Raw genomic sequence first — 11,882 nt, 5'->3', positions numbered from 1 at the left:
CCGGCCCAAGGCCTTCTCCCGACTATTATTACCTTTTTCTTTTTTACGTGCTGTCGCTATACTCTGCCATCTTATACCAAGCCTAGATCTTCTTTCGTGTGTTATAATACCCAGCTTCGCATGTGCCAATGCTGTATCGTTCTCCTGTACATATTTGTTCCTATGTCTGACCTCGGATACCGCGTACTCAACTGCTTCTCTCGTCTTCTCCTATTCTCTTTAGTATATTCCTATATGCGAGGTCTAGTAACTCCTAACTCCGAGTCACGTGAGAAAACAACAGCCGCCATCTTACTAAGCGGCGTCTAAATAAGCGCATATCGGATATAAGCTTTTCCGAGATACTGCCGAACATCGGCCCCTTCACCGCCCTTAAAGTGGCTTTTTTTCTGCAGGGCACGTGGTCTGACTAGGGCCAAAGACAAAAAGAGAAAAGCCGAAAGGTAAAAAGAGACAAGGGCAAGACCAGCCAAGTTAATCTATCTTCTGCCATCTATCGTCTACCGTCTGTCTAGTGTCTATCTCTCAAGTCCAGCAGCGCGAGGATAGGGATAGTTCTGTCGCTATCGATTGACCGAGCCACGCACACGATTGACCGGCACATATGGCGACCTCAACTTCGAGCTCCGGCAATCGGGACCTCCCTGCCTCTAAATATGACCTAAGCACCTACTGGGGTCGGGTCAGGCAGTCTGCAGAGTTATGCGATCCCAGGTATGTCGAGATATGCCAGGAGTCTCTGTCCGTCCGCGCGGTAGGGGGCTCGGACATTTTATCCTGGTCATAGTCGTCGAGCTGTACTGACTGATTCACCTGGTGTAGGACCCTCTTTGTCTCTACGGACGGCCTGGAAAATGCGAAGAGGCTCATTGAATCGTACAAGGGCGGCCAGCTGCTGTCCATGACGCCAGAGCTATGGCATGCGAAGAAAGTGGTGGATTCGACTCTACATCCTGGTACGCCGCAGCCTGCAAGCCCGGCCCAGTCTGCCTCTGTTCAGAGTGCCAGGACGATATCTGACCGTTGAGAATAGATACCGGCGAGCCCGTTTTCTTCCCCTTTAGAATGTCATGTTTCGTGCTTTCGAATCTGATTGTCACGGCGGGTATGCTCACACCGGGCATGGGCGTACGTATTCTTCCCCCGCCCTTTTTTCTTTTTCTTTTTCCCATTTTCATCTTTGTCGAAGTTGATTTGTGGTCTAATGAGTCATTAGATAACCGGCACGCTGCTCTGGCAGATAACCAACCAGTCTCTGAACGTTGCCATCAACAATGCCAACGCCAACAAATCCACTCCCCTATCCACTTCTGCCATAGTCAAATCATACCTCCTCGCTGTCTCGGCGTCGTGTTCTGTCGCGTTGGGGCTGAATGCACTGGTTCCACGACTTAGACTCGCGCCCAACACGAAGTTGATAATGGGCCGCCTCGTCCCATTTGCGGCCGTGGCCAGTTCAGGTGCGCTTAACGTCTTCTTGATGCGAGGTGAGGAAATCAGACAGGGTATCGATGTCTATCCCTTCGAGACCAAGGAGCAGCGGGACAAACTCGAGCTGGAGGGAGGTGAGGTGCAGAGTCTCGGGAAGAGCAAGAGGGCAGCCACCTTGGCTGTGGGTGAGACAGCCATAAGCCGAGTGCTAAACTCGACTCCCATCATGGTCTTGCCTCCATTGATACTGGTGCGGCTGCAGCAGATGCAGTGGCTGAAGCTACGGCCACGGCTGGTTCTGCCAGTTAACCTGGGTAATTCTTCCCTCGGGGCCTCCCCATATATGCCAGTATGTTGCTAACACCTCTGTAGGTTTAATTCTAACAACGTCCGTCTTCGCTTTACCCCTTGCACTGGGTGCCTTCCCGCAGCGTCAGGCTGTGCAGGCAGACTCTCTCGAAGAGGAGTTCTGGGGCCGCGGCGGCAGCACCGGGCTCGTTGAGTTCAATCGTGGCATATAAGTTACTTAACCGAACCCGAATCTTCATTTTATTGGGCCATCTGTGAAAGCTGACAATTTCTCGACACAGAGTTCTTTATCTCTATGGATATTTCTTTTTTTCTTTAGCTCCGCTGGCACTCTTTTTTTCCCTTGCCGTACTGCTCTTTGGAGTTCCTTTTTGAGGTTTGAATGTTTTTCTTTGGCGGTGTTCTCTTTATCCTATTTGGGTTCGCTGACTGCATGACCCGGTCCAGTCGTAGCGAGGCGTCACTAGATTGTTTTCACCAAGCGGGTTATCTTGGTCGTTTCCTCTCCCCTTTGCGTTCGTGTGCCGTACCGAGTGGACGGACATCATGCCTGGGTTCTGGGGAGTTTGATAGATAGTCAGATTAGTTGTCTAGATTAGGTGTTAGATCAAGATAAATGTGTGTTCATAACTCGACTCTTTTGACATCCATGCTCCGTAATCCTATTCCTATCGGTGTTCCGGTTGATGTTTCCATGGTACGTCTGGAGGTGACGGTAGATATTTGCCACATTGCGAGTTTTCACGCATCGGCTGGGTATATGCCGCATATATAGCATCGTGACGGCGCCCTATCACCCCTTCAGCATGGCCTAAACTACTCTCCAGGCCAGACAGGTGCCCGGATCTACGGCTGCCTGAGACATATAAAACTCCCTAATAGAGACGGGGGAGCGGTCCGGTGATTCAGCGCCGGTCCATGTGATGGCGAGGCGATGAGCAGCAAGCCAGGTCCCCTGCTTAACACTTGAGATCAGCTTTGAGTCTACACTGTTCACTCTCATGTACGACGTAGGGGTCCGAGTGGGATGACCTGTGGCTGTGACAGCTGCCGTCATGGCATGGCCCTCTGCGAGCATTCTCCGGGTCTTCTAGACCGTCGAGATCCAGCGTAGTAGCCAGTGCGATCTCTAGCTGTACGCTATCGTACGCTCTCGTACGCTCTCTGCTAGCTGTCGCTCTCATATACGGAGTCTGCTAGACCGGTCATGGTAGGCACTCGCTGGGCAACAATACACACAACACGAACAACACACAATAAATACCACACAATAACACCGTATATATATATATATATATATAGCATAAATAGATAGATAGAATAGATAATATAGATAGAAGAGGATATAGAAGATGAATAGAAGATGAATAGGAGTATAAAATATAGGAGGAGAGAGAGGATTCTGCCGGCCGTCCCAAACGGGTCTTCCGCCCTCACGACTTTCATCTTCAACTTCGACTTCGACTTCAACTTCAACTTCACCCTTTCACCCGCCCGCCAGCCTCCGCCCGCCTGCTGCAGACCATGGGCCGTTCTGCTGCCTGACGCTGTCTTCCTGCTCGCCCCGACGTCCTGCTCACGCCGCAATGCCTGCTTTTCCCCCTTTCCCCCGCCTCTAAGCATCGTCTGAGTCGTCTGGTCGACCGTGAACCACCACGGCCTGCTTTCGCTGACCTGCCACGCCACCGCGCCCTCAACTCCTTCATCGCCTCCCAGAGTCTGCTGCTTCACTCTGTCGTCCTGCTCGGATTCACTCTGACCCTGCATCTCGCCAGATCCGCGTCCTTTTCTGCGTCGATTTCGGGCTCGGGGTGAGGCGTGCGGTTGTCTCGTTTCGGCATCGCATCACCACATTCTACCACCAGGCCTCACGCTCTCAGTCGCCGCTGGATCTGCTCCTCACAGCGCCAGATCCTTTACTTCTTCCTCACTTTTGGATTTAACCACATCATCTACTTTTTTTTTTTTCTTTCCTCGCTCTGTCTCCCCTGCGGGCCCGTTCCGGCACCGCCAGAAAAATTATACCACTTTCGTGACCGGCAGCACCGGTTTTGGGGGGCATCGCCATGTCGACCCCTTCTACTGCTACGGCAACCCATCCATCACACCACCAGCGTTACGGATACTCCCATCACCAAACATTTCAACCCAACCCCCAGGCTTTCCCCACCGCGTCGGTGGCTAACAATGCGCTTGTGAACACCTTCAACTACACGTCCAGCCATCAGTCCACCACCAGTGGTCTCTCCCTCGCATCGACGCCCAAATCGTCCGCCCCTCTGTCACACATGTCCGCTTACAGCACGCCTACTGTATTGCCTACCGCACAAAGCCGGCGGAAGCAGCCAGACTGGGGAGAGTTTTATAAGAATGGCGTTCCCAAGGAGATAATTGTCATTGACGACGATGAGGATAATAACGACGAGCCTGCCCCCGTCTCCGGCCCAAACAACGCCCACACACTGCCATCGACGGGGAGAACTGTCCCGCGTGCTGCTGCTGCCGCTGCTGCTCTTCCTGCAAACAAGAAACGGAGAACCGATGTTGGCTCTGGCGTCGACGTCTACTACGATCGCCCAGCCTATTCGGTCTCCTCGCAGAAATACGGCGAGGGCTCGTCCGCGCCGTCAATGTCGACCGACCGCACAACGTCCATCCACACTACCGCTCCCACGTCTCTGGGCTCGCAAGTCAGCGCTCCCACAAACAGTGCCTACCTGGACGATGTCGCTGTCGGCCAGAAGCGGAAGCGAGTCGTGACACGTAAGGCTGCACGTGATGAATTGAAACGGAGAGAATTAGAGACCGTCGGCGATGCGTTTAGCAGCTATATACCTCCTCCAAAGCCGCCCATAAAGGCCAAGGACGTCGTCGTCCCTGTCATCCGAGACGTGAGTCCCTTCCTACTCCCTAGGCATATGAAGCCTATATGCTAACGGCATGACAGTATAATGTGAACAAAAACCAGAAGATCGACGATGAGGACGGACATTATATTGTCAACCCAGATACAAACCTGACTGATAAATGTACCCTTTGCCCCCTATCGCAAATTAATTTCTTTTCTTTCTTTCTTTTTTTTGGGTCGGTCCAAACTAACTGATTTTCCCTTACCAGATTCGATTATACGGCTCCTAGGTCAGGGAACATTCGGTAAAGTCGTGGAGGCGTATGACAGACAAAGGAAAACCCGCTGCGCAGTCAAGATTATCAGATCTGTTCAAAAGTATCGCGATGCCTCACGAATCGAACTCCGAGTTTTATCCACTCTCGCCTCAAACGACGAGACAAATAGGAACCGATGCATCCATCTTCGCGATTGCTTCGATTTCCGTAATCACATTTGCATCGTGACCGACCTTTTGGGCCAGAGCGTCTTCGATTTCCTAAAGGCAAACTCATTTGTCCCTTTCCCGAGCAGTCAGATCCAAAATTTTGCTCGACAACTCTTTACTAGCGTTGCATGTAAGTCATCGTCCCTTTCCTTCGGCATGATGAGATTGTAATTGCTGACTCTGGCCTAGTTCTTCACGATGTCAACCTTATACATACCGACTTGAAACCTGAAAATATCCTCCTTGTGAGCAACGCTTACCAGACCTTTACATACAACCGAACGATCCCGTCCTCCTCCCATACTACCTCAAGGACTGCGCGGCAACGACGTGTCCTACTCGACAGCGAGATCCGTCTAATAGATTTCGGATCTGCCACCTTCGATGATGAGTACCATTCTTCTGTGGTGTCAACTCGGCATTACCGTGCCCCAGAGATCATTCTCAATCTAGGTTGGAGCTTTCCCTGTGATATCTGGAGTATCGGATGCATTCTGGTCGAGTTCTTCACTGGAGATGCCCTCTTCCAAACACATGACAACCTTGAGCATCTTGCCATGATGGAGAGCGTATGTGGTGGCAAGATCGACCCAAGAATTGTGAGGCAGGTCTTACAGGGCCGCAATGGACACGGTGCCAATGCCGCTGCTAAGTGAGTTTACTCTCCAAAGAATCCGAGCGCTCCAGTCATGTCACTAACAATATCTAGATACTTTAACCGCACAAAGCTTGACTATCCAAACGAGGAAACATCGAGGGCGTCGAGAAAATACGTAAAAGCGATGAAGCAGCTTCACGTAAGCTCACAGAAATTCAATTCTTGCAATTTTTACTAACAACGGCGACAGGATTTCATCCCCGCTACAACTGCTTTTAACAAACAATTCCTCGACCTACTTCGTCGTATCTTTGTCTATGACCCCAAAACTCGCATCACAGCCAAAGAAGCCCTTAAGCACCCATGGTTCAAAGATACCATCATTGACGATGGTACCGAGGCAGTCCGTATCGGCGAACAGATCCGACGAGAGCAGCAGCAACGAGCTACCTGAGGCCGAACTTAACCCTTCAATATCTCTCTCTCAAACATATCATTGTCCATCCTTATTTAATTTTCATTACTACATTTTCCCGGAGCATTGCCCATATAATCCGCGTGTCGGCTGATGATGCCATATATTCCTCTTAGCGTCAGACACTTACTTTTGGAGGCTAACCGCACCAACGAGTGCGATAACTGTTGATCACGTATTATTTGTCGGCGGTTTTTCTCTTCTCAAACTTGTCTTCTTGTTTATTACTTTTTATGTCACTCTAGACACTATTTGTTTCTACGCCTCTGTTCTTTCTTTGCGACATTTCCTCACGATTCGGTGACGTTCTTACGTCTACGGACTACGCTTTGTTTTACGATCCGGGAATGCAAGCCCATTGGCGTTTAGCTAGGTATGAAGGTATGGGGAATGGGAGAGATATAAGGGCTGGGGGACGGCACCCTCATACGGGGTGGGATTAATGAAGATTATTTATTCTCATTCTCGATAATCATATACTTGTCGACGGAGGTATCGTCGTTTTGTTGGGCGTATCGGATCTTCCTGTGTCTGAGTAAAGTTACCTTTTGGATACAGCTTTGTTTCATCATTTAATGCGAATGAGTCCGTGGTATACGGATAGCCTGAGGAGAAAGGGGAAGCATAAGCCTTGAGATGGATGCTACATGAAGGGTCTGCCCTTGGATACCACCTGGGTGTCTCGGCTGCTAATGATATATGTAAAAGAGATGTTTAGATTTACAAGGCTAGAAATCTCGACCCAACTGTGTGTTGAACCTGACACGCTAATATACCCCTGATATATATAATAGGAGATAGATATGCTTTGTTTTATTATGATGATCATGTCTCCTGGGTGTTCTTGGTCATGCTAACAAAAGAGGGGCGATAATTCCAATTTTTGATATTGCTGCACAAGATAAAACACAAGACTGAATCTAACTATAGCATGAAGGAAGCTAGTTATCTTTAGTCTTTATACCTCAGCCTTGTGTATAAATTCGTCCCTCCTCTATGGCAAGCGGAGAGCTATGATGATATTTCTGACACCTTTCCGTCCAGCGGTTGCATGCCAGTGACCAAATACGCGGACTCATCCATGGATTTAAGCCCAATGCCTAGCCGTAGATGAGCGGTTAGCATCTGGTCCTAATTCGTTCTCAGATCAGCCAATGCAATAAAACGTACCAAGTGACAGTAAAAACTCCGGGGGCAGCGTTGTTGGTAAGCTCCTTCCAGGGACCAAGGGCGAAGTCAACATCATTTGGTCCACAGGCATCACAAGTATCAGCAATTGTAACCCGGATGGTCTTCCCGGTGCTTGTGTTCTTTGCGATGATACGCCTGCCACAGTTAGGGCTTTTGTAGGATTTCATGTGAGATTTGCCCAGAGCAACGATATAGTCACGGTCCGAATGTTTTATGCCGCAGGAGCCAAATATTCCATATTGATAATATATGGTTCCTCGTCCGCGCCTGGTTTCGTAATACCATTAGCCATTGGGTCAGGGAAAGGAGGAATGTGAGGGACGATAAGTGCAGGGAATATATGTCAACATAACTGTACTTACGACTCCCGCTTGGTTATATGGGCTTCCTCTGAGGTGGACACCCCCCTGGGAAGGCCAAAGACGGCGCCAAAGACGGCGAGGAAGAAGGTAACATAAAATACCTTGACAATCATTATGGGTTGGGGGTACTGAGCTTGCAAGATCTGCGGACTGTCACAACTGGATTGAATTGGGTACCTGAGCGAAATAAAATCTAAGGATATTCTGGATGAACCAAGAGATAGATCACAGAGAATCTATGGTACCTTATATACTTCAGACTGTATCTAGAGAATCCCGTTAATATGCTGGGTTAATTCAACCCTGGAGGTCTGTTCCGGGCATGGTATAACTACAGATATAGACTGCGCCCGGCCTACCACCTCAATTGACGCCCGAAAAAGGGTTGATGAAACCTTCAAGGCAATAATATATAAATATTGAACACTCTCTTCCGTTCCCTGGATAAAAAGGAGGTGTGAGGGTGTTCCTCAGGCATATAATAAACGAACACACGAACCGTGCAAGCGCGTACTCCCCTGAGATCAACAGGCCAAGCGTGAGGGGAAACGCGACTGGCAGGAAGATATGTTGGCATTGTAATTAAACACCATCTTATGGCCCCATTGTACGGAGTAGAGCCATAGAGAATTCGGCGTTGGAGTTGTATTCGGGGTTGGCAGCTTGGAATCGGCACTGGATATTTCAAACATGGACTTTGACTAGCTAACTAGTTAACTAACTGACTGGTTAGTTAAATAGTTGACGAGCCGTGGAGATGAATTCTCATGGGTATCGGGAACAAAACGCGAAGACATGATGTAGCCGTTGGTTCAACGGATGGCAACCTGTAAAGCCCAAGCTGTATAGGAATAGACGATGTCCGCGGATTGCACGACAAAGAACATGCTATCAGCGCCTGCGTCGTACCTACACCAACCATCGGCCATAGCGCAGCATTGATAATATTGTTGACAAAGAAAATGAAGGTGACGCGGGTGCCAGGTATAAAATGAGCAGAGTCGCGAGCATCTAGCGGCGACTCCTTGGATGGTCGGTTTGATGCAGGATGTTTAGTAGATACCTACTAAACATCTGACACGTATGTATACGGGAAGAAGCAACAGGCGGACAACAAACTGGCACTTGTGAAGCACATAAACTCCAGAAATAGGGGTACCTATAAGGGAATGTTCTTTCTTTCGCCCTCCTTTTGTAGGCTAGATGACGTCCCTAGTACTGGTAGCTAGCCTTGACCCGTATGTTCAATCCTATCTGTTGCCCGGATCAAGTTTCGGCTTGATGCCCTCAGCTGTGGTAGAGTTGTTCGTTAGTGAAAGCAGGAGTTGTGAGGCCGGTGGTATATATGTTGTCCCATGCTGCACAATTGGGGTAGCAGTGTGGTAGTTGTAGTAGCTAATAAGAGACACATCGTATGGGTAAGTGGTTATGTTCAGAGTAGTTGCTCGCCGTCAGCATAATGCTCAGGGGCTTCGATATAGCTTGTACTTTTTGCCATGTTTAAGAATTGCGATAACTATATTATTTTGATACAATGAATATATCTGAACCACGAGATATAACCCAAAATATTAAAGATTCGATTTACCAGATCTAATAACTAAACATAAGACATCATACACGGGAACCAGAATATCTGCGGGTAGTTGGTACTCATTGGGAAACGTTTGTTGAGCGACTCTACGCAGGTCTTCAAGCCTCTGACACCATATCTTCTGCCTTGTCAACATTCCCTGTCTGCTCTGTCTTCCCCGGCTTCATAGCTGCCTTTCTCTTCGCTTTCATTGCAACCTCCTCCTCCTTGACCCTTTTCACCTCGTCGCTGCCATACGCCTTTCGCCACTCCTCTGCCTTTTCGGGGTTGATACGACTGAATAAGTGCTCAGACTTGCCAATTTTATGACCAGGCTTGATAGAATCTGCATTCCAGTGGTCTGGGATGGAAATTGGATCGGTACAAAGTTGTGTGTTGATGGACTTTGCTATGTCCGGCATGTATGGGGCAACGATGGATGAAAGAAGGTGGACAGTATTGGCGGCTATGCCAATAACTGCCGCACATTTAGACGGCTCATTTTCGGCAAGACTGTTGTCGAGTTTATTCAACTGTAGGAAGCCGTTGCCCTGCTGAGATATCTGGAGGACTGTCGACCAAGCGGGACGAATCTTGACGGCATCGAATTCTTGGATATACTGCGCGAGAAGCTTGTTGATCTCTTCTTTAAAAGTGTCAAAGGAGTCTTCGTGGTATTCAGTCCAGTCTGGTAAAATGTTGTTGTAGTGACGAGAGTTGATAAACTTCAGAACACGACTGATAAAGTTGCCGAAATTCTTAAGGAGCAGATTATTGTTGCAATTAATAAATGCGTCCCAAGTAAATTCACTATCACCGGCCTCTGGGCGATGGGAAAGCAAGAAGCAGCGCCAAATGTCAGCAGGGATCCCGGTCTTTTGAGCCGAGTCTCCAAAGACACCAATGCCGCGAGATTTAGAAAATTTCCCGCCCTCGTAGGTAAGGTAATCTGTCGTGGAGAGATGATGGAGCTTCGTCCAGGTATCCTCAGTGCCAATTTGAGAGGCAGGGAATATCACAGAGTGGAAGACAACGTTATCTTTACCAATGAATTGATAAAGCTGAACGTCTTCGGGATTTCGCCACCACTTTTCCCACTGGTCAGTGTACCGAGCAGTGATGGATACGTATCCGATGCAAGCATCAAACCATGAGTATATGACTTTATCTTCGTATCCTGGCAGTGGAATCGCTGTTCCCCATTTAATATCTCTGGTTATACTGCGTGGCTTCAATCCCTCTTTCAACCAAGCTGAGGTGATGACTGTGCTATTGTTCGACCAGGCACCGCGGGCGGCGGAGTCTCGAAAGAAAGTTTCGGTATCAGGTTGTAACTTGTCTAATTCCAAGAAAATGTGCTTTGTATCCCTGGTGATCGGTTTGGAGCCGTCAATTTTGCATCGAGGATGTTTGAGCTGCAGAGACTCCAAGAGTTGGCCGCAGAGGTCGCATTGGTCGCCGCGAGCATCGGTATAGCCGCAGACTGGGCACTCGCCTTCCACGAAACGATCTGCCAGGAATGAGTGATGCTCCTGACAGTACAGCTGGGTTGTTATGCGCTCCTCTAAAAAGCCATTCTTCTCTAGCTTCAGAAATATGTCTTGGGTAATGTCTGTCTGAAGTTGAGTCGTAGTGCGGCCAAAGATGTCGAAGCTGATATTAAACCATTCATATATCCCCGCGTGAATTGCGTGGTACCTGTCACAGAGCTCTTGTGGTGTGCACTTCTCCAAGAGGGCTTTCGCCTCTGCCGTGGTCCCGTACTCATCCGTCCCTGAAGGTTGATAATTAGGGCCTGCTGTCTTGACCGGGGGAGCTTCAATGGTTGCTTACCACCAACGTATAGAGTGTTGATACCACGTCCTCTACAGTACCTCGCAAAGGCATCCCCGGAAAGGACGCATCCTATGATATTTCCAAGGTGTGGGACATTGTTTACAAATGGTAAAGCGCTGGTGATGAGGATGTTCCGCTTGCCAGGCACGGGAAGAACGGTGCCACGGCCGTCAGCCATGCTTATGGGATAGGCTCAAGGCTTCTGGAGAGTGCGTATTGCTAGATCTAGTAACGGCTATGGCTTTGGAGGGAGCTGCGATAGTGAAGGTGGTTTGTAGCGGGCTGTCATAGATATTTTATAGTCAGCCCAACCTGAAGATATTCTCTACTCTATGTGAGTCATGTAGAGGTCGCCAGGGGGTAACTTGCGTAGTCGCTTTCTATATACTACTCCAGTAATTAAACAGCTCTTTAGATAACTATTATAATGCTGTAGCATATAGGAGTGCCTAGCTCCTTGGAGGTTGCTATATGTTCCTATTTTGAGTACTCTTCAGTTATGTCGAACTCGCCGTTGGTTGCCGCCGTAGATTGCAATGCAGCATTGACAAGGAGATCTATACATATCGTCATCGCCAGGATATGACCGCTGCCGTACGAGGGCTGCGTCTTCGAGATCGAGAAGCACAAGAGTTATGATGCAGATAGATGTCGATATAGAAGGGGTACAAGGGCCTTCCATAAAAGACTAGCAGTGAAGAAGTTAGAAGCGGCCATTATACGCTGAAATATGTAACCCCCAAGTCCTTTGTGATTCCCGGCCATAGCGATT

At 48.8% G+C, this 11,882-nt stretch overlaps 4 protein-coding genes across 4 annotated transcripts; 2 read left to right on the top strand and 2 right to left on the bottom strand.

The window, feature by feature from the left end:
• Positions 1-604: 604 nt before the first annotated feature.
• On the top strand, positions 605-1,952 carry GIQ15_03824 (sideroflexin-5; the record flags this gene model as incomplete). Its single annotated transcript, XM_033551241.1, has 5 exons — positions 605-714; positions 823-956; positions 1,034-1,128; positions 1,217-1,745; positions 1,804-1,952. The coding sequence occupies 5 exons, from the start codon at positions 605-607 to the stop codon at positions 1,950-1,952; spliced, it is 1,017 nt and encodes a 338-aa protein (XP_033404971.1).
• Positions 1,953-3,806: 1,854 nt separating this feature from the next.
• GIQ15_03823 (dual specificity protein kinase lkh1) lies at positions 3,807-6,127 on the top strand (the record flags this gene model as incomplete). Its single annotated transcript, XM_033551240.1, has 6 exons — positions 3,807-4,631; positions 4,688-4,769; positions 4,858-5,205; positions 5,265-5,727; positions 5,785-5,872; positions 5,924-6,127. The coding sequence occupies 6 exons, from the start codon at positions 3,807-3,809 to the stop codon at positions 6,125-6,127; spliced, it is 2,010 nt and encodes a 669-aa protein (XP_033404970.1).
• Positions 6,128-7,235: 1,108 nt separating this feature from the next.
• Positions 7,236-7,814, bottom strand: GIQ15_03822 (Mrsp1; the record flags this gene model as incomplete). Its single annotated transcript, XM_033551239.1, has 3 exons — positions 7,236-7,248; positions 7,319-7,474; positions 7,702-7,814. 3 exons carry the CDS (start codon positions 7,812-7,814, stop codon positions 7,236-7,238), a joined length of 282 nt encoding a protein of 93 aa, XP_033404969.1.
• Positions 7,815-9,393: 1,579 nt separating this feature from the next.
• On the bottom strand, positions 9,394-11,288 carry GIQ15_03821 (methionyl-tRNA synthetase; the record flags this gene model as incomplete). The annotated part of the gene is made up of 2 exons (XM_033551238.1): positions 9,394-11,048; positions 11,108-11,288. 2 exons carry the CDS (start codon positions 11,286-11,288, stop codon positions 9,394-9,396), a joined length of 1,836 nt encoding a protein of 611 aa, XP_033404968.1.
• Positions 11,289-11,882: the final 594 nt, after the last annotated feature.

This window comes from Arthroderma uncinatum, assembly GCF_011692745.1.
Source record: "Arthroderma uncinatum strain CBS 119779 chromosome Unknown scaffold3, whole genome shotgun sequence".
In the NCBI taxonomy this organism is placed as follows: Eukaryota; Fungi; Ascomycota; class Eurotiomycetes; order Onygenales; family Arthrodermataceae; genus Arthroderma; species Arthroderma uncinatum.
The sequence above is the reverse complement of the archived record's forward strand: the minus strand, read 5'-3'. Positions and strand labels throughout refer to the sequence as shown.